Here is a 20,158-nt window from a genome sequence, read left to right as displayed (position 1 = left end):
TAACACAAATGAAGCCACATATTTTAGTTCAACAACTCACACTTTCACTTCCATTGACCTATCTGTTTGTCACCCATCATTATTCCCCTTGTTTTCATGGAAGGTCATCCCGAATCCTCACGGAAGTGACCACTTTCCCATCATTTTAAAATTTAACCATCTTCCCATGACAGTCCCTACGCGCTCTCCTCGATGGAAATTTGAAAACGCCGACTGGTCAACTTTCAAAGAATCGTCTCTTTTGGCATACACATCACTTGACGATCTCGATATCGATAGAGCCACTGAACATATCACTCACCACATTTTACAGGCTGCCATTCTTTCCATCCCCATGACGTCCTCGCATCTACCCAAAAGACCTAAGCCCTGGTGGAACAAAGATTGCCGTTTGGCCAAAAAAAAAAACAAAATCGAGCTTGGGGTATTTTTAGGCGCTACCCTACAGCAAACAATCTAATTGAATTTAAAAGAAAAAGGGCCCAGGCGAGGTGGATTCGAAGACAAGCAAAGAAAAAAAGTTTTAGAGCGTACGCTTCCTCAATTAACAGCACTATACCTGCGAAGGAAGTCTGGGATCGCGTACATAAAATTAACGGCTCTTACCGGGCATTCACTGTCCCACTCCTGAGTCGAAATGGAGTGTGTCCTGCAAGTCTTGAGGAACAGGCCAAAATCCTTGGCGAGCATTTCGAGTATGTCTCCAGTTCCCAACATTATACTCAGACGTTTCAGCGACACAAGATAAATGCAGAAAAAAAAGCTGTTAACACATCAGGTGGCACGCACGAACCTTATAATACTCCATTTACATTATATGAACTTCAAATGGCACTTCTTTAATCCGAACAAACTGCCCCTGGACCAGATGGTATTCATTATAAAATGCTTGAACATCTTCATCCATCCACTATGGAGCTAATTTTGTACCTTTTTAATAGAGTTTGGCTCGAGGGCCACTTTCCATCCTCTTGAAGATTGCTATCGTTGTACCAGTGCTGAAGCCCGGAAAAGATCCCTCTTGTGCATCTAGCTTCAGACCAATAGCTCTAACTAGCTGTCTTTCCAAGACACCAGAAAGGCTGATTAACAAGAGACTGATGTTTTTCCTAGAACGAAACAACTGCCTTGATAAGTTCCAGTGTGGCTTTCGTTCAGCACGGTCCACTGTCGATCATCTCGTCCGCTTTGAGACCTTCGTACGTGAGGCGTTTGTCAACAGGCAACAGTGTCTCTCCGTCTTCTTTGATTTGGAGAAGGCATACGACACTGTCTGGCGTTACGGCATACTGCAGGATTTGTTCGATCTTGGTTTCCGTGGCCGAATGTTGAGTGCTATACAGAGTTGCCTGCAGCACCGTACATTCCGCGTGAGGCTGGGAAAAACTCTCTCTAAGGAGTTTTTACAGGAAAATGGAGTCCCTCAGGGGGGTGTGCTGAGTGTCACTCTTTTTATCGTCAAACTTAATTCCATTGGCCGTGCAATTCCTCCTTCGGTACAGTATTCTTTATATGCCGATGATCTTCAGATCTCCGTTTCATCCTGTAATTCCTCAATTTGTGAACGTCGCGTCCAACTTGCGGTCAATAATTTGGTCAGATGGGCCGATACAAATGTTTTTAAATTTTCTCCCGAAAAAACAGCTTGTGTCAGCTTTTCTCGTCGACGTGGTGCTCTTCAGGAACCGTCTTTGAACATGTATGGCTCTCCTATTGTTGTAAAAAATGAACACAAGTTTTTGGGCCTTGTGTTTAATTCCAAGTTGACTTTCGTTTCACACATTAAGAGCTTAAAACTCAAGTGTCTTAAATCTCTGAACATCCTTAAGGTCTTGTCACATGTATCATGGGGCTCCGACCGACTATGTCTGTTGCATATCTATCGCTCAGTCATTCGCTCTCAGCTTGATTATGGTTGTATTGTCTATAACTCTGCTAGGGCATCAGTTCTAAAGATGTTAGATCCTATTCATCATCAGGGACTGCGATTGGCTACAGGAGCATTTCGCACCTCCCCAGTGCTTAGCCTTTACGCGGAAGCAAACGAACTGTCCCTTGAGTATAGGAGGTTTTCCCTGGGTTTTATGTACTCTGTCAGGGTGCGCTCTGTCGCGGAGCACCCCGTTCGAGATAATATTGAGACTATCAAGTTCCAACGTACGTTTGAAAACAAACCTTCCATAGTTCCGCCTCTCTCTATGAGGAATAATACTGCAGCACAATCTGTTGGGATTGATGCAAGGCCTCAGCTAGTCCAGTACCCACCAGATATAGCTCCATGGAACAACTGCCACATACATTGCGACCTTAGACTGACCAAGTATAACAAAAAGAATGTTCCACAGGAAGTCATAAGGCAGGACTTCTTTGAGCTTCAGACCAAATATCACGAGTATGCCAGTTTTTATACAGACGGGACAAAAAAGGACTCGGTAGTAGGCTGTGCTATGGTGGGACCATCAATGAATCAGGTGAAGAGAATAAATCCAAAAGCCTCTATACTAACAGCAGAGCTTTATGGCTTGCTGCTGGCTGTTGATTACATAATGAAAAAACGACTTTCTCACGCTGTAATCTACACAGACTCTTTAAGCTCTCTGAAGACTGTCGCATCAATGAACCGTGTAAAAAACCCACTGGTTTCTGAGTTAAAGCACAAGATTATCCTGGCTGCTAAGAAAAATCTTGACATAGTTTTATGCTGGGTTCCTAGCCATGTTGGCATTCCTGGAAATGAAGCAGCTGATTGTGCAGCTAGCTCTGCTAATGATCGAGAAATAGACACGCACCAAATACCCTACAAAGATTACCTCAACTCTCTGAAACGTTGCATCAAAGCAAAGTGGCAGCTGCAGTGGAACAGCGAAACCAGCAACAAACTACACGCAATCAAACCTTTTCTAGGCGAGTGGGAGAGTGCCCGACATCGGGAGCGCTTTTATGAAGTCATACTCTGTAGGTTACGAATCGGTCATACTCGTCTCGCACATGGACACCTCTTGAGCGGGGAGGATGCCCCTGAATGTGTGCACTGTAACCTACCTCTAAGTATTATGCACATACTCATTGAATGCTCTAAGTATGACCAATGCCGGTATAAACACTTCTCACTGCTTTATAAAGAACACATTCCACTACACCTCGCCCTACTACTAGGTGACAAACCGCTCATTCCATACAGTTGTGTTTTTAATTTCCTCACAGATATCGGCCTTCTACACCGGCTGTGATTTTACTCCTAAATTCATTGTCATATTGTTTACACTTATACACATTCATGTTCATGGTTTTATCATATATTTCGCTACTATAGCTCTTTCCTCTTCTTAAACCCGAATTGCAATAGTCTGAGCTTGGCGCAATATAGCCTTAGTTGCTGATGCGCCATAAACCCCCAATCAATCAATCAATCAACCTTTGTAAAGTCAATGAACAAGCCAAGCGTTAGTTTTTTATTTTCAAAATTTTTAAGAATATATTATTTTTGTTGAGGAAGAGCAAGTTCAGTTGACCTTTGTTTGCTGAAGCCAAATTGAGGTGTGCTGATCAAGCTATGATTATCTGCAAACGCTGTCATTTGAGTTAACAAGAGTTTCTCAAGGCCCTTTGAGAATACTGACAAAATTGATACGGGTCGGTAGTTTCCCAATTCATTTTTATTACCTTTCTTATATAAAACTGCAACTTTCGCCACTTGCATCCGCTTGGGAAACACGCCGTTTAAAAGGCAAAGGTTAAATATATGCGTCAAGCAAGGGCATATAATGTCATAATTAGAATGCCATTAAATGCAAAGGTGCAAGCGAGCTGGACAAGAATGATGAAAATAATCCCTGGAGAAGGGGAACAAGGGGGACAGAGGACAAACACAAATCTCCAAACACAGCTAGGTGACTGGTGCGCGACCGAAAAAATCCGCCTGGTCCGGGTATCGAACCCGGGACCTCTCCATTACAGGTGCAGCGCTCTACCAATTGAGCTAACCAGGGGTTAGACATCAGTAGAGCAAACGGGTTTTATCAGCTGCCACCAGTCTAACACCAACAAGGGTGAAGCTTGCAATTTAAGGTTATAATTAGAATGCCATTAAATGCAAAGGTGCAAGCGAGCTGGAAAAGAATGATGAAAATAATCCCTGGAGAAGGGGAACAAGGGGGACAGAGGACAAACACAAATCTCCAAACACAGCTAGGTGACTGGTGCGCGACCGAAAAAATCCGCCTGGTCCGGGTATCGAACCCGGGACCTCTCCATTACAGGTGGAGCGCTCTACCAATTGAGCTAACCAGGGGTTAGACATCAGTAGAGCAAACGGGTTTTATCAGCTGCCACCAGTCTAACACCAACAAGGGTGAAGCTTGCAATTTAAGGTTATAATTAGAATGCCATTAAATGCAAAGGTGCAAGCGAGCTGGACAAGAATGATGAAAATAATCCCTGGAGAAGGGGAACAAGGGGGACAGAGGACAAACACAAATCTCCAAACACAGCTAGGTGACTGGTGCGCGACCGAAAAAATCCGCCTGGTCCGGGTATCGAACCCGGGACCTCTCCATTACAGGTGGAGCGCTCTACCAATTGAGCTAACCAGGGGTTAGACATCAGTAGAGCAAACGGGTTTTATCAGCTGCCACCAGTCTAACACCAACAAGGGTGAAGCTTGCAATTTAAGGTTATAATTAGAATGCCATTAAATGCAAAGGTGCAAGCGAGCTGGAAAAGAATGATGAAAATAATCCCTGGAGAAGGGGAACAAGGGGGACAGAGGACAAACACAAATCTCCAAACACAGCTAGGTGACTGGTGCGCGACCGAAAAAATCCGCCTGGTCCGGGTATCGAACCCGGGACCTCTCCATTACAGGTGGAGCGCTCTACCAATTGAGCTAACCAGGGGTTAGACATCAGTAGAGCAAACGGGTTTTATCAGCTGCCACCAGTCTAACACCAACAAGGGTGAAGCTTGCAATTTAAGGTTATAATTAGAATGCCATTAAATGCAAAGGTGCAAGCGAGCTGGACAAGAATGATGAAAATAATCCCTAGAGAAGGGGAACAACGGGGACAGAGGACAAACACAAATCTCCAAACACAGCTAGGTGACTGGTGCGCGACCGAAAAAATCCGCCTGGTCCGGGTATCGAACCCGGGACCTCTCCATTACAGGTGGAGCGCTCTACCAATTGAGCTAACCAGGGGTTAGACATCAGTAGAGCAAACGGGTTTTATCAGCTGCCGCCAGTCTAACACCAACAAGGGTGAAGCTTGCAATTTAAGGTTATAATTAGAATGCCATTAAATGCAAAGGTGCAAGCGAGCTGGACAAGAATGATGAAAATAATCCCTGGAGAAGGGGAACAAGGGGGACAGAGGACAAACACAAATCTCCAAACACAGCTAGGTGACTGGTGCGCGACCGAAAAAATCCGCCTGGTCCGGGTATCGAACCCGGGACCTCTCCATTACAGGTGGAGCGCTCTACCAATTGAGCTAACCAGGGGTTAGACATCAGTAGAGCAAACGGGTTTTATCAGCTGCCACCAGTCTAACACCAACAAGGGTGAAGCTTGCAATTTAAGGTTATAATTAGAATGCCATTAAATGCAAAGGTGCAAGCGAGCTGGACAAAAATGATGAAAATAAGTCACCTAGCTGTGTTTGGAGATTTGTGTTTGTCCTCTGTCCCCCTTGTTCCCCTTCTCGAGGGATTATTTTGATCATTCTTGTCCAGCTCGCTTGCACCTTTGCATTTAATGGCATTCTAATTATAACCTTAAATTGCAAGCCTCACCCTTGTTGGTGTTAGACTGGTGGCAGCTGATAAAACCCGTTTGCTCTACTGATGTCTAACCCCTGGTTAGCTCAATTGGTAGAGCGCTCCACCTGTAATGGAGAGGTCCCGGGTTCGATACCCGGACCAGGCGGATTTTTTCGGTCGCGCACCAGTCACCTAGCTGTGTTTGGAGATTTGTGTTTGTCCCCTGTCCCCCTTGTTCCCCTTCTCCAGGGATTATTTTCATCATTCTTGTCCAGCTCGCTTGCACCTTTGCATTTGATGGCATTCTAATTATAACCTTAAATTGCAAGCTTCACCCTTGTTGGTGTTAGACTGGTGGCAGCTGATAAAACCCGTTTGCTCTACTGATGTCTAACCCCTGGTTAGCTCGATTGGTAGAGCGCTCCACCTGTAATGGAGAGGTCCCGGGTTCGATACCCGGACCAGGCGGATTTTTTCGGTCGCGCACCAGTCACCTAGCTGTGTTTGGAGATTTGTTTGTCCTCTGTCCCCCTTGTTCCCCTTCTCCAGGGATTATTTTCATCATTCTTGTCCAGCTCGCTTGCACCTTTGCATTTAATGGCATTTTAATTATAACCTTAAATTGCAAGCTTCACCCTTGTTGGTGTTAGACGGGTGGCAGCTGATAAAACCCGTTTGCTCTACTGATGTCTAACCCCTGGTTAGCTCAATTGGTAGAGCGCTCCACCTGTAATGGAGAGGTCCCGGCTTCGATACCCGGACCAGGCGGATTTTTTCGGTCGCGCACCAGTCACCTAGCTGTGTTTGGAGATTTGTGTTTGTCCTCTGTCCCCCTTGTTCCCCTTCTCCAGGGATTATTTTCATCATATAATGTCAATTATGTATTTAACAGGCTTTATTTGACAACCATCACAGTCACAACTTTTACAATTTTTTAATGCATTAAATACGTTTACTACATTGGTTTCGATAACGTTTAAAACTTTGAAGTTTTTCGGTCTCTCTTGTTTTTAAAAATTTTGATATAGCATATTTTTTCTACGTATTTTAACGACTATCTTTTTTGTTACCCATGGCTTACGAATCTTTCTAGAAGTTCTTGATTTATATGGAAAACATCTTGCATAGAGCTCTTGTAATTTAGTCAAGAACATGTTATATGCATTATCTGCATCAGTCTCTTGAAGTACATAATTACAGTCTACTAAAGAAAATTCTCGTCTAAATTTATCAAGGCCATCTGGCGTTATATCCTGAAACTGAACCGACTGATTTACGTTTTTACTTATATTTGTCTTTACACAAAGAAATATACCCAAGTGGTCGCTTTTATCAGTTACTACAATGCCAGATTTAATTTGTGATTCAGGAAAGCTCGTAACGGACAGGTCAAGTAGTGACTGATAAAGGAAGACGTTGAAGATGCTCCTAAGCGGATCTTGCGAGGCCTGTACATTCAGGGGTCAGTACGACGCGACGTAGGAATGGAACACAAGACCTACGTAAGCCTTTATTTCTAATGACTCACATTCAGTCAATCTGTGGGCGGCACACAATCGGCCTTAAAGCACTTTGGTTTATAAAATTTTCTCTAGACATCTGAGTGGGTTGGAGCTTTGTTCTGAATGCAGGTTCTTGGTCACCATCGAACTGAAAGTGATCGAGAAAGAATTCATACTGAACGATTCCTCGCGTGCCGTTGACTTGCGAAAGTGACGGTGCCGATACAAGTACATTTCCGCCATTGATATGGCAAAACCTAAACTGCTTTACAAGCCACCAGATGGCACTAAATTTCGGTAAGGGTCTATTCACTGGCGGCCATAGTTGAGGCAGCAGTTGCTTGCCGCGTGCTAATACGGAGCTTGTGCAATGCTTCCTGAACACCATCGAGATAGTCGTCTGAAGAAGAGGCTCGCTCTTAGCACGCGCTGAAAACAGCGCGCTACAATATGGTGTCTCGCGACACCAAATGTATACCACTTATGGTCGGCGAGAGGTAAATATTGTGATAGAAGCTCCGCCTCTAGACTGGGCTTGTACGGCCGATAACACAGGCATGCAAGAGCAGCCGAACTCGACAGAACGCAACAAGCGCGAGCTGGAGGTGGAGCTTCTGTGTCAGCGTGTCAATAACAATAGGGTGCCTCGACGTCTGTCTGTGTTAGGGTGAAAACAACCATTGTGGTGCCACGTGTGGGCAGCGCGTGCCGAAGCAAACACATAAATAAACCTGGGCTGGCAGATAGTCACGTGACCCGCCGCCGAAAGAGAAAAGGTAGGAGGAGGAGGAGGATTTCCGTGAAGTAGTAGAGAGGACGGAGTTTGTCATGCGGGAGAAACGCCGACGATGTCCCGTCCGAAGAACAGAGGGAAACGTAAAGAAGAGCAGAGAAAGGAAATAGGAGATGTGGAAGGAGAAAGGAAGGAAAGAGAAGGAAAGCCGGCGTTCAGTGTTAGTAATCACTTGTCGCTACACATCCACACCCACACACACACACAGACGTGCTGTTCTGGAATCGGCTGCTTTTAAAATTGTGCTAAAAGTCCAGAGTCCTTTAAGAAACGCAAGAAAAGGACCTGCATATGTCTGCGACGGGCTCGAGAGCCCCGTGGGAAAATAATGTCATCAGTTTCCTCAAGTGGAGGACGAAGGTCCTGAAGTTGCTGGGAGAATCTCTGCCTTTGAACGTTGTATTTAGGACATTCCCAGAGCATGTGCTCGGCGTCTTCTAAGACCTTGCAAGCGTCACATAGAGGCGACTTTCTTCGGCCCCATCGATACAGTACTTTTCCGGTTTTCGCACTTCCAGTGCGGAGGCGAAGTAGAACTGTAGCTTCTGCTCGGCTGAGACCACCTAGGAGGCAAGGTTGGTGCCCTGATTCTGCCGCTGGACTCAGTGATGAAATATGCAGGCGAACTTGCTTTTGGAGCCAGCGGTCGTCTGTCGGACACTTGAGTGTCGGAGCGAAATCGTGGGCTCGAGAAGCGAGACGATCTGCTGTTTCATTTCCGCTTACTCCCACGTGGGAGGGCACCCATTGGAAATGAACGGTGAAACCAGCGTCTTCTAGTGCATAAAGAGCTGTTCTTGTTGTTTCCACAAGTTCCCCTATTTGGGTTTGCTTGCGTAGACAGAAAAGGGCTCCACGGGAATCAGTTAGAATGACGGTGGGCTGAGGCGGATACGTCTGTAGAGCCTTTAAGGCCTCAAGTATGGCACAAAGTTCGGCTGTCGTAGTGGAGACCATTCTTTCTAGCCGTCCAGCCCACTCTATTCCAAGGCTTGGGATGCAGAAGGCAGAGGTGCTGCTGCTTTTGAAATGGTCAACCGATCCATCGGTATATACTCGAAGAAAATCTTTGAATTCGGTCGCAACGTGTTCATCTGTACAATATTTGAGATTCGGGGGATTTGAATCATTTTTCTTCTTTACGCCTGGAACGTGCTCATGGGATGAAACCGTGCGAACAGCCCAAGGAGGTGTAGATTTTCTGGTGATGACTGGTGGTTTTGGTTTCCACCCGAGGTAACGCAGGGTGCGAAGAGAAATGCCAAATCGTGATAGGGGTCGTCGGGTGATTCTTCGAAGCAAAGAGAGGCCCGCAGTAGTTTCTTCAAGGCGGAGCATCTGTTGTAGGAGGTGCTGGGAAGCCATTAGAGGCAGTGACAGTGTTCGGGCTTCTTCGTAAACTTTGAGGTTGCTGGTTTCTCTCGGAACGCCAAGGGCTGTGCGAAGTCCTTGTCGATGAATGCGTTCCAGTTTGAGAGCTGGCGTGGGTAGGATGTTCATATAAGGCAAGGCATATAAAAGGCGGCTCACTACTAATGCTGAGTGAAGCGAGAGCATTGAGCGAGGGGAATTGCCCCAGTTTGCGTTACCAACTCGGCGGACGGCATTTCTACCCTATTGGAAAAACCAGCATGAAAATCAAACTGGTCAAGCTGGTAATTAAGGTGGTCAAGCTGGTAATCAAGGTGGTCAAACTGGTCAATGTGGTAATTAAACTGGTTTAGCTGGCAATCAAGCTGGTTTAAGCTGGGCAAGCTGGAATTTAAGCTGGTCAGTCTGGTCTAAGTAAAAACCAGCATGGTCTCACTCGAATCTGGTTTTAGATTCAATCTGGTGTAGCTGGGAGCCAGTCTGGTCTTAACTGGTCAAACTGGTTTTCCATGGAGCCAATGTGGTCAAGCTGGGAGACGAGCTGGTCATGCTGGGAGACAAGCTGGTGAATCTGGTCGAAATAATAATCGTGGTGGTCAAGCTGGTCATGCTGGGAGCGCGCACGCCAAGGTCGGCTAGAGATAGCCGAACTGGCATTGCTGGGAGCGCGCGCGACAAGGTCGGCTGCTGGAACGAGGCCACGTCCTGTTCTTTGTCCTCTCGTTTTTGGTAGACCACCGGGCGCGTCAGGCGCGCTGCAAGCTACCTTTGTGTGCGAGAAAAGAGAGAGAGAGAGAGAGAGTGGTAGAAACGGAGAATCGAAGACGCGTTTGGATAGCTTGGGCAGAGGGCAGATCGAAGGGACGGCTGTGTGCGCGTTGTTTGGAGACTAGTTGAACGACGGTGCAAGCGAAGCGGGTTTTGAGAAGACAGCGAGCGGCAGTCCGTTCAGTGCGGGAAGATGTCAGACGTCCCGACTGCGGCGTCGCTTCGTGTCTTCGAACGTGTGTGTGCCCAAGAATGACGGCGGTGCCGAGGAGTATCGCCAATGCCATCCAAGCCACACGGATTTCCTCGCCTCTGCCGACCACGCAAGTTGCCGCTTCGCCCCCATCGCTGGCGGGACCCAGGTTCGCTTCTCTCGTCCGTGTAGTATTTTCGTCTGCTATTGCCTGTTTTTGGCCTGTGTCTAGTATTTTTTTCGTGTTGAGAGATAAGCAATCTGGTTTTATTAACATTGTAGACAATTTGCACCGAGAATCTGTGCGTCGGTTAGTACTGTGTCAGCGCCGAGGATGTGTAGCATTTGAGTTCATGTGAGGCTGCCGCAAGTACGAAAATAATAAATTGGATGCCGAGTTGGCTTTTCTGACGAGCTTGGCTTTTTTATTCTGTGTATTAATTTAAACAGGTTAAACTGGTTGGGAAGTTCACCAGCATGACCAGTTTAACAGCATGACCAGCATGCCAAACTGGGCATGCTGGGGCAATAACCCAGCTTGAAGCTGGGACCAGATCAACCATCATGACCAGTATGACCAGATCAACCAGCATGACCAGCATGCCAAGCTGGGCATGCTGGGGCAATAACCCAGCTTGAAGCTGGGACCAGCTTAAGCTGGTTTTTTCAATAGGGTAGCCGAGATTGTAGAGCTTGTCATCGCCTTCACTTGGTTTGTCCATTTCAGCCTTTGATTTAAGCTGATTCCTAGAAATCTATGGTTTGCGACTTGACGTAGAGGAGAACCGCCAAGGCACAGGTCAAGTTTGGTGGATCGTTAATTTTTCCCCGGAAAAATCATGAAAACAGTCTTTTCTGCGGAAATGCGCAGGCCACAGTCTTTAAGGTATGTCTCAACAGATGTTATTGCCGACTGGACAATTGCTTTCAGGTTGCAGTGCTTGTGACCTGTCGTCCAAATACATATATCATCCGCATACACGGACATGTTGACCCTTGGTGTGGTAAAAGGAACCGCGCTTGGGAGACCGGAGAGGACAACATTAAACAGAAGAGGTGAAAGCACGCAACCCTGTGGTAAACCGCATGGGGAAGGACGGTTGGCACTGAGCGTTTTATCGAGTTTTACTCGGAAAGTTCGCTCCGTTAGAAAGCATTTAAGAAAGCGTTGCACAACCCCAGTGATGCCTAAGGATGTGAGTTTTCTTAGCACAACTGATGGGGTCACACTGTCAAAAGCCTTTTCGATATCGAAGAAAACCGCCAACGTTGATCTTTCTTCATTCCAATTGTGTTCGACTGCGCTGAGCAGGTCTAATAAATTGTCTGCCGTTGAAAGCCGAGTTCTGAAGCCTGTCATAACATCGGGCAGTAGTAGTTTAGCTTCAAGCCACCAAGAAAGTCGAGCGTGTACCATGCGTTCCATTAGCTTTGCCACACATGAAGTAAGCGAAACGGGTCTATAAGATGAAGGTTCGGTTCTCGGCTTTCCGTGTTTGAGGATGGGCACAACCCAGGCTGAACGCCACTCACCAGGTACGTTTCTCGTCGACCAGATAACGTTATACTCGGACAGAAGCAGTTGCAGACCTTCATCTGGCAAGTTGCAGAGCATTTGGTGGGTAATGCGGTCTGGTCCGGAGGCAGTGCGCTTTTTGGTGGAACGGAGCGACGCCTGGAGTTCATCAAGGGTGAATGGTACATCAAGAGGGGACGAAGTCGAAACTATGACGCACGGTTCTTGCGATTGGCTCCGGACCGAGGCGTAATAGTTAGCGAATTCGTCCGCTATAACCTGGAGGTCTTTTCCTCGTTGGAGTGCGAGAGAGGCCTGGGGCGACAGTTTGTTTCTTGCTCCCATAAAGCAATCGAGAATATGCCAAATCCGGGAAGCTGGTGTGTGGGCATTTGATTTAGCACACACATCGTGCCATTGCTGTTTGCGTAGCGTCTTCGCATAGCGCCTAGTTGCGGCGTTTAATTTGTTGAAATGCGATTTTAGTAGCGGATTTCCAGAACGCTGCAGCTTTCGTTGGGCCTGTCTCCTGCGTGCGCAAAGATTCAGAAAAATCAGGTCCGGTTTGGGGTATTGTACTGGAAGGCGTATTTGCACTGTTGATGCTTTTGCAGCGTCTACAATAGCCGCGCATACGTCTTCCTTTACCAATAAAAGGTGACTGCGGAAAGTATCCCAAATGATCATATCAATTGTGCGCTGCTTGGACGGTTGGTAGCCTTTTAAATCCAGGAAAATAGGAAAATGATCGCTTCCCATTGTATCGGCTAATACTTGCCACGTGATTTCGAGGTCTGTACAAGGGGCGGTTATATCTATGGCGCTATAGGTGCAAGGAGGGCGGTAGAATGTAGGACGGCCATCATTTGCCACGACGAGATCGTGCCTCTCTAGAGCTGTAGCCAGAGCTAGGCCCCGTGCGTCTCGTTTAGCGCAGCCCCACAATTCGTGGTGGGCATTCCAGTCCCCACATAAAAGCAAGGAGCTTGGGCACCGTTTCTTAAGCTCCGCCACTACACGGGCAACAGGAAGGCCGCATTTTCCCGGGCGTGCGTATACGGACCCCACACATAAAGGCTTACCAAATACGCTGACTTGCACTGCGACGATTTCTAGATGGTCACTACACAAATCAGTGACATCGATAGAGTGTTGAGGGAGAGACTTTTTGATGAATAGTGCAGCACTCCCATTTGTAAATCCGCTCATGGTGGGGTTTGAGTATCTCACGTAGCCGGAGATGCTCTGATCATTAGGGAGGCCAGCTTCACATAATGCAAGAATAGGTATGGGTACAGTCAATAAGTAAAGCAGCAGTTCTGCAAGACGGTTTTGGAGACCTGCACAGTTCCATTGCATGACTAGCGGAATGTGTCTGAGCTTTGGCGACGATCTGTGAGGTTGTACGTATCTTGCAGAGTTTTTCATCCAAGAAACGCAGCCACAAGGGGCATGGCTAGATCGATGATTTTCAATACTGACGAGGCAAGTGGGTTGTTGATGCCCGCCACCAAGCTGCGAAGAGCTTGCAGGAGGGGCATGACGAGGCTTTGCCAGCTTGAGAAAGAGTGAGGTGGAAGTGCAGTTGCTGGAGGAATTCTCTGCTTCTTCTGACTAGAAGATCTTTCTGATGACGCCTCACGGTAAGGGGCTTGTCTGGCGACTGTTTCTCTTTGATTTCTCAAAGAAAGTGGTTGAACATTCCCTGCCTCCGCAACAGCGGGATTACCTGGAATCGTGGGGATACTCGGCGTGCCGTCTTTTTTCTCAGGGACAGCATTCGCTTCCAGGACGCTTGGCCAGGTTGAGTGGTGTTGCAAAGCTAGCGGCAACTGTTGTGGCCTCAGCTGGGAGTCTTCCTTTGTTTTGTTAAGCGTAGCGACAGCTGTTTTTGCGGTAGCGTGGTTCACTCCATTTTGCTGTCGGTAGTCGTTGATCTTTCTCATGAGTTTGATTTTCGGGCAATGTGGCGATGCCGCGTGATGTTTTCCTCAGCAATTCACACATTTGGATGGGGCGTTTGGCGGGCATTCCTCGGTGTCATGGGCGTTGGAGCAGCGAAGGCATATCTTTTGACGCGCACACGTTGGGGTTAGATGGCCAAGTTTCCCGCACGAGTGGCATTGCACTGGACATGGTGAGTATGCGGTGACTGGACGCCGGACGCAGCCCACAGCGACATGACTTGGCAGCTCACTTCCGAGAAAAGTGAGGCGTACTGTTTGGGAATCACCCAAGCGCCTCAGTTGAGCAAGCTTAATTGTACTCTTAAGCTGTGCCTTGAGCTCTTCCTCAGTGATGTCCTTCGCTACGTCCTTCACGACACCCACAGCATGAGTTTTGGACCTTGGTTCATAAGCGTACATCGGTACACCTAGCAGAGTTTCACGCTTCAACAGCTGCGCTGTAGTTTGTAAGTTCCGGGTGTCAATAGCAATGACGTTTAGTGCCTTATTTGGCCTGATTTGCAGGATACTGGACGGAGCGATGTTTTCTAACTCCGCGGTCAGGCGAATGCTATTAAAGCTTGTGACTTGCTTTGTGGGGTCTTTCGGAGTGAAGACCACTACATTGCCCAGAGCCGAAGGGAACGTGGTGGTGTGTCCCATTATCTTAGGCGCAAGGTTGAGCGCTCTTTTCCTCCGTTTGCTAGAGTGCACGGTTTGGAAGTCCCGCATATCGAACGTGATCTCCGAGGCGTCCGAGGTAGACTCTGCGTAGTAGTGCGATGAGAGCGGTAGTGCGTTCGTTGGGTCCATCACTTCGGTGAGATCCTCATCACGCTCTATCCTGTTGACGTCGGCCTGAATTTCTTCTGGGGGGAACTTTAGAGCGGGCAAAGAGGCTGCCTCCTCGGCATCCGCCAGGGAAGCATTGGTCAAGGTGGGGTTGGTCGCATTTAACGTTTTTTGTTCTTGGGATGTCATCACCGCTGGATACTTGGTTCTCCCGTGCCGGGAGAACCGATGTCCTCAGTTGCAACTTGCAGATGCAATTGAGTGAAAAATAAGAGTGTCCTGGATAAAATAATACAAAATATTGCTGACCTGCGAAAAAGTACTGCTCGCAATCCGAACACTTCGTCGTCCTCGTCAGAAAAGGTAGATCACCAAGCAACGGATAAGAGAAGAGTCATTTAACGGGCGCCCGCTGCGGCGAGACGCCGAAACGCACTAGATTTTTTTTCCTCCTGTTGACGAGGGTAAATAAAACGCTCACCCCGTCCCCGTTCCTCCGTTTCGGTTTCGTCTGTTTTGTATGCGCTCAAAATTGTGCGGCAAACTGCTGGGGCTGATTGATTACAGATTGCAGCTATTGATACACTGGAATTGCGTCGAAAGGTCAGTATGTAAGATGACGACGACGACGTTGAGAGGATGACACACCGGGCAACGCCGGTGCCTCAATCTGAGCCCTGAGTCTCGGATCCTCGGAGGCGGCAGTTTCTACCACGACCACGGTGGAAGAAATTCATTTAGGTGGTGACTCTGGCCGCTCTTCTCGTGGGGAGCGAGCGACCAGATCGTGTTCGGAACTAGCCTCGAACAAGGAGTATACTCGGTTTCACCTTATGATGTACCGCAGGAAAGGCTACAAGCGCGAGCTCCTTTCCTCTCCCTAGGGAAGAATTCAAGAGAAAAGAATCGGTGATCCTCCGCCGCATACGCACAGGAGGAGCAGTCACACCCAGGTTCAGATACCAAATGGACCTGGCAAGACTTAAGAAACAACAACCCTACGCTGTCCCTCCCGACCCCAGATGCCAGCGGTGTCAAGCCGAGGAATCCATTCCCAGACTTAAACACATACTCTGGGAATGTGTGGCCCTCTCCACCCTCGGAACACTCATCTTCAGTAAGATGGCGAATGACGAAAGACCTTCAAAACTGCAGGACTGGACGCACCCAGCGGGCGACACCTCACGCAAGACCAGGATCCTCAGATCTCTCTTAGAGTATATTTCTGAGGGAGACCAGGGAAACTCCATCTAACACCTTTAACCGAGGAGACGATGCCAAGCCTTGAGGCCACCGCGTCATGAAAACTTCGAGTCTCCAGAGATATATATTTTTCTCTTTAAATAAACGTATTCACCACCACCACCTTGCTCTGGGGCACATCCCGGCGGCACAAGCTCTCGTGACTTAAGAGCAGCTGCCAACGCTATGAGCTCGCGCTTCTAGCCTTCGCTGCGGTATAACATAGGGTGAAACGAAGTGCAGTGTTCCGTGCCGCCGCGGAGGGCGCTGAGGTGTGAGCACCGTCAGAGCCGTTTATACTGAGCACCGTTAAAGCTCCGTGGGTATGAGGTCTCTCCTCTGCGGCCACGGTGTCAGGGGCGTAGCTTGCTCGCCTTTTTCGCAGTGTGGTGGTGGTGTGCGGTCAGTGGCTGGCCTCATGTTTTGCTTTGGTGCTGTGTCAATCACCGGTGCCACCATCGTGCACGAAGATGAGCATTAACCCGAAGAAGTTATGCTATAAGGATGGGAAAGACGTACTTCGTTCCCAACTGCAAGTCGGGGTACCGGAACTGCGGAGAGCGAGCGTCCTTGTTGAAAGCTCCATCGAATGACGCTCGCCTGGAGCAGTGGCGTCGTGCAAACCCGAGGACCGATCGCACGTATACCTAGTCTCCTCATCTCGTTGGGAAGTGAAGACCGAGCTTGGCAGTCTAATTTCCGTCGAAGACTGGGAATGCGAAGATGTCTGGACAGAAAAGGCTCATAAAACCAAGGCTTTGGACTGCATGCTATATTATATAACTGGGTTTTTGAGCGTGAAAATAAAAAAAAAAGCTACACGCTGCCCTGCATGCCGATCCGCTTTCAGCATCGACAAGGACACTTCTACTGAAGCAGCACTGACAAACGTGAATAAAAGAGGAGGCCTTACACACCCCAACAAGAACCTTTTCCAGCTATTGAAGAAAGCGGAACAGTTCTTTGTGTAAAATAAAAGCCACAAGACTGCCTACTGGAACACAATCGACAGTGTTCTTGACACATGCACAATAACGTTTCCATGCGCTGAACACAAAGAAGAAACAATTGCCCGGTTGCTCCACTACTACTTCAGCATGCGAATGCGACAACACTGTAAGCATATTACGATAAGTAGGAACAAACAAGCTCAAGAGATAAAGAAATCAGCAAAGCAGCGCTCGCCTTAGTTTAAGGGTATGGGCGAGAAACACAGGATGTAGGAGGTGGCGTTCTTTAGTAGTTTGCAGTGAATTCAGATTTTATGTACATTTTAAAGCCAAAATATTTGTCAGGTATTTTTTTACCTTTGAGACGGGGTGACACCATATTGTGCGAGTATAGATGAAAAGTGATTTATGTCTTATAACCACTACTATTGTTTGACTTTCAGTCACTCTGTCATCATATCAGTCAGTATGTCATCATCCTATGTCATCATAAATAGGAATTTTTTCTGCTCACAAGGCTTGTATGCTCCACAGTACGAGTTAACATTGTATGTATAAACCATTTTTTAATGTTAATACCTTTATGCGCATGTAAAGAATTATTTAGGCCCCACTATGTAACATTATTACAATTTTTTTTTCAATAAGGCAGGAGCAGGGTGCAAAAATATCACCCGATCTCATATAAAGGCACGCAATGTGTAAACAATTCATAGAACTGTCACCAAACATGTTTGTTGACGAAACATTCGAGCATGACCCAGGTGTTTACTCTAAATTATTGAAGACCCAGTAGATTATGCCAGGAAGTTTTATATTTATACGAGTATTTTTGTCACGTTGAGTCATCATCAAAATGTTCTCGTTTGGAAAGAAAGAAAAAAAAAAAAAACAGGAACCGCACGGGGGAAAGACAATCACTGCCAGTGCGCCAACATAAATCCATCATTTCACTACACAGTACACCGGGACCGAGTAAAGAATGCATAATTTTGTTCAGAAGCCCCCCTATGCGGAGGGCAAGTTAGTCTGCTATTTGCGCAGGGGTAGCGGTGACGTCAGAACGCCGAGCCCTGATTGACTGATCGCGACCCCCTATCTGAGCGTCGTCTGCTCCTTTGCAACGTCGTCTGCTCGCAACGTCGTCTGCGTCTGTCTCACCTTTCCTGCGACTTTCGGAAGTGCAGAGGCCAGATTAACAAAACAATCTTAGGCCAAAAATATGCGTAAGACAGAACTTGAGAACAAATTCGTATTCACGAAACGAAAATTTCGTAAGTTTTGCGCAGGTTACAACGAAATCCTACGACAGCTCCGAAGCTGTCTTAATCAAATCAGCATGGCCGACAGCGTTGCGGTCGCGACGACCAACGGACATTTATTTTTCTACGTGCGCTTCTCACGCCCCGCGACTTCAAGCAGCAAGAAAAGAGTAAAAGGTACTTGAAACAGACCACGACGAACAAGCTGGATCCACAAACACCTGGGAAAAACTCCAATGGCCACGATTCCACCGACAACGACCAAGCGAGCACGGCAGATAGGCCCAGGCACTCCGACTCGGCGACCGTCTGCCCGCGACCGGCTGGCGTGCTGAATGGAATATGCCCGCGCGACCCTTGTGAATCCTTTTCGTCTTATACTTTGATCGCTGACCTCAATTTTAGATTAAGAGGTCAATCTCTTCCTCTTGTCATCTCCTTGTTTTCTGAGGCAACGGTGACTCTCGCCGGTAAAAAGCGGTGAATCTCCGACAGACACAGGAAAGGTAAAGCAGCCATCGCTTTGACTAGCAGACGTAAAGCAGACGACGTTAACTGCGCCAACCGGCCAACGCCGTTAAAGAGTGAGAAGTCTCGCTGCACACGGAATGAGGGAAAAAGTATTTCGGAGGGAACTTGCGGACACTAACACGCTCACTCTCCGTTCTTAGCAAACAAACCTCGGCGCCTCGGGACACCTCGCCAGTGAGTCCTTTGACTTCCCTCCTTGATGCGCGTCGGCTAGTTGTTAGACAAAAGCAACGTACCGCTCGAGTTATTTCGTCTGCCCTCTCTGAATGGCGAAGTCGAGCTCGCTTGACTTCTGAAAGTCGCAGGAAAGGTAAGACAGACGCAGACGACGTTGCAAAGGAGCAGACGACGCTCAGATAGGGGGTCGCGATCAGCCAATCAGGGCTCGGCGTTCTGACGTCACCGCTACTTCCTTTTTCATGCGCAGAATACGAAAATGAGCCCACTTGCGAGGCGTATACAAGCCTTCACAAGCCCCTCTATACTTGCGCGCCATCTATCCCCGTGCGAGTGAAGCGCGCTCGGTGCGCCGAACATAATGTGGTCGCCGCGCGAGACAGAGAGTCATCACCTAAATGTATTTCTTCCACCGTGACCACGACCTGCTTTATGGGGGCGACCAGGTCTCCCGTTGCACCGCGATGGCGCCACATTTGCTTTTGCTTATTTCGTTTTTCGCTAGTTCGCTGAGCCGCCACCGTGTCCTCTGGTGCTGTAGCTTAACATACTAGCACACGCTTTCGCGTTTTTGTCTGCGTGTGTCCGCTCCACGACCGCCGGCGTTTTTCTGGATAGTCGGCCGTATTTTAAGGACTGTTCTAATCGTTATTGCGATCGTACGTTCGGTAAGGAGCTACAAGTTGATCTAGATCGCATTCTTCCTTGGTCCAAAGATAACAAACTTCCCCTAAGCTTAAACCAAATGCGCTACTATGCACATCACTGCCTCGCGCCAACCTTCGACCCCTCCAACTCTTCTTCTGAACCGAGTGGAGATTCTAAGAACAACACATATTCACCTCCTAGGTGTCATCATCGACCAGCATTTTGATTTCCATCGCTATGTCCAAAACAGCGTGTCCGGGAAAAGGTTACTCTTTGACTTCGTCATTCGGTCCACAAGAAGAGCCATTCCCGATGTGCCCAGATTGCTGTTCACAGCACTTGTGTTGCCCATCCTGGAATTTTGCTGCTCGGTATGAAATTCGGCAACCAGCCAACTCGTTGCCTCCTTCGAGTCGGTGCAACGCCGTGCTTCCTACCTTATTATGATTCTCCAACTTGTCCTCCGAACACCATCCTATCGAGCACTGCACCTCCTTCGTTCAGTTGGCAGGGACCCGCCTCAACATCAGCGTCAAGTAGCGACCACGCGGCTCCTAGCCACTTTTCTGTTACCGGACTCCTCGCTTCCTTTTTGTCTGCTCCCTGTGGCGTACTCGCTCTGCTAGACTGCAGCCCCTTTTAACCCATACGCTTCGTCACTAGAACTCCTTGGCACATCGTGCAATGCAACTTTGGAGGTCCCCCGCTCC

At 47.9% G+C, this 20,158-nt stretch overlaps 1 protein-coding gene across 1 annotated transcript in view; it reads right to left on the bottom strand.

The window, feature by feature from the left end:
* Nucleotides 1–14,827, bottom strand: part of LOC120841192 — a 28,611-nt gene extending 13,784 nt beyond the window's left edge. Inside the window, exon 1 of the mRNA XM_040212056.1 lies at nucleotides 14,120–14,827. Coding sequence (XP_040067990.1) covers nucleotides 14,120–14,827 — 708 coding nt within the window. The remainder of the gene's footprint in view (nucleotides 1–14,119) is intronic.
* Between the last annotated feature and the right edge of the window lie 5,331 nt (nucleotides 14,828–20,158).

This window comes from Ixodes scapularis, unplaced genomic scaffold (assembly GCF_016920785.2).
Source record: "Ixodes scapularis isolate PalLabHiFi unplaced genomic scaffold, ASM1692078v2 PGA_scaffold1__304_contigs__length_218370807, whole genome shotgun sequence".
Taxonomy (NCBI): Eukaryota; Metazoa; Arthropoda; class Arachnida; order Ixodida; family Ixodidae; genus Ixodes; species Ixodes scapularis.
The sequence above is the reverse complement of the archived record's forward strand: the minus strand, read 5'-3'. Positions and strand labels throughout refer to the sequence as shown.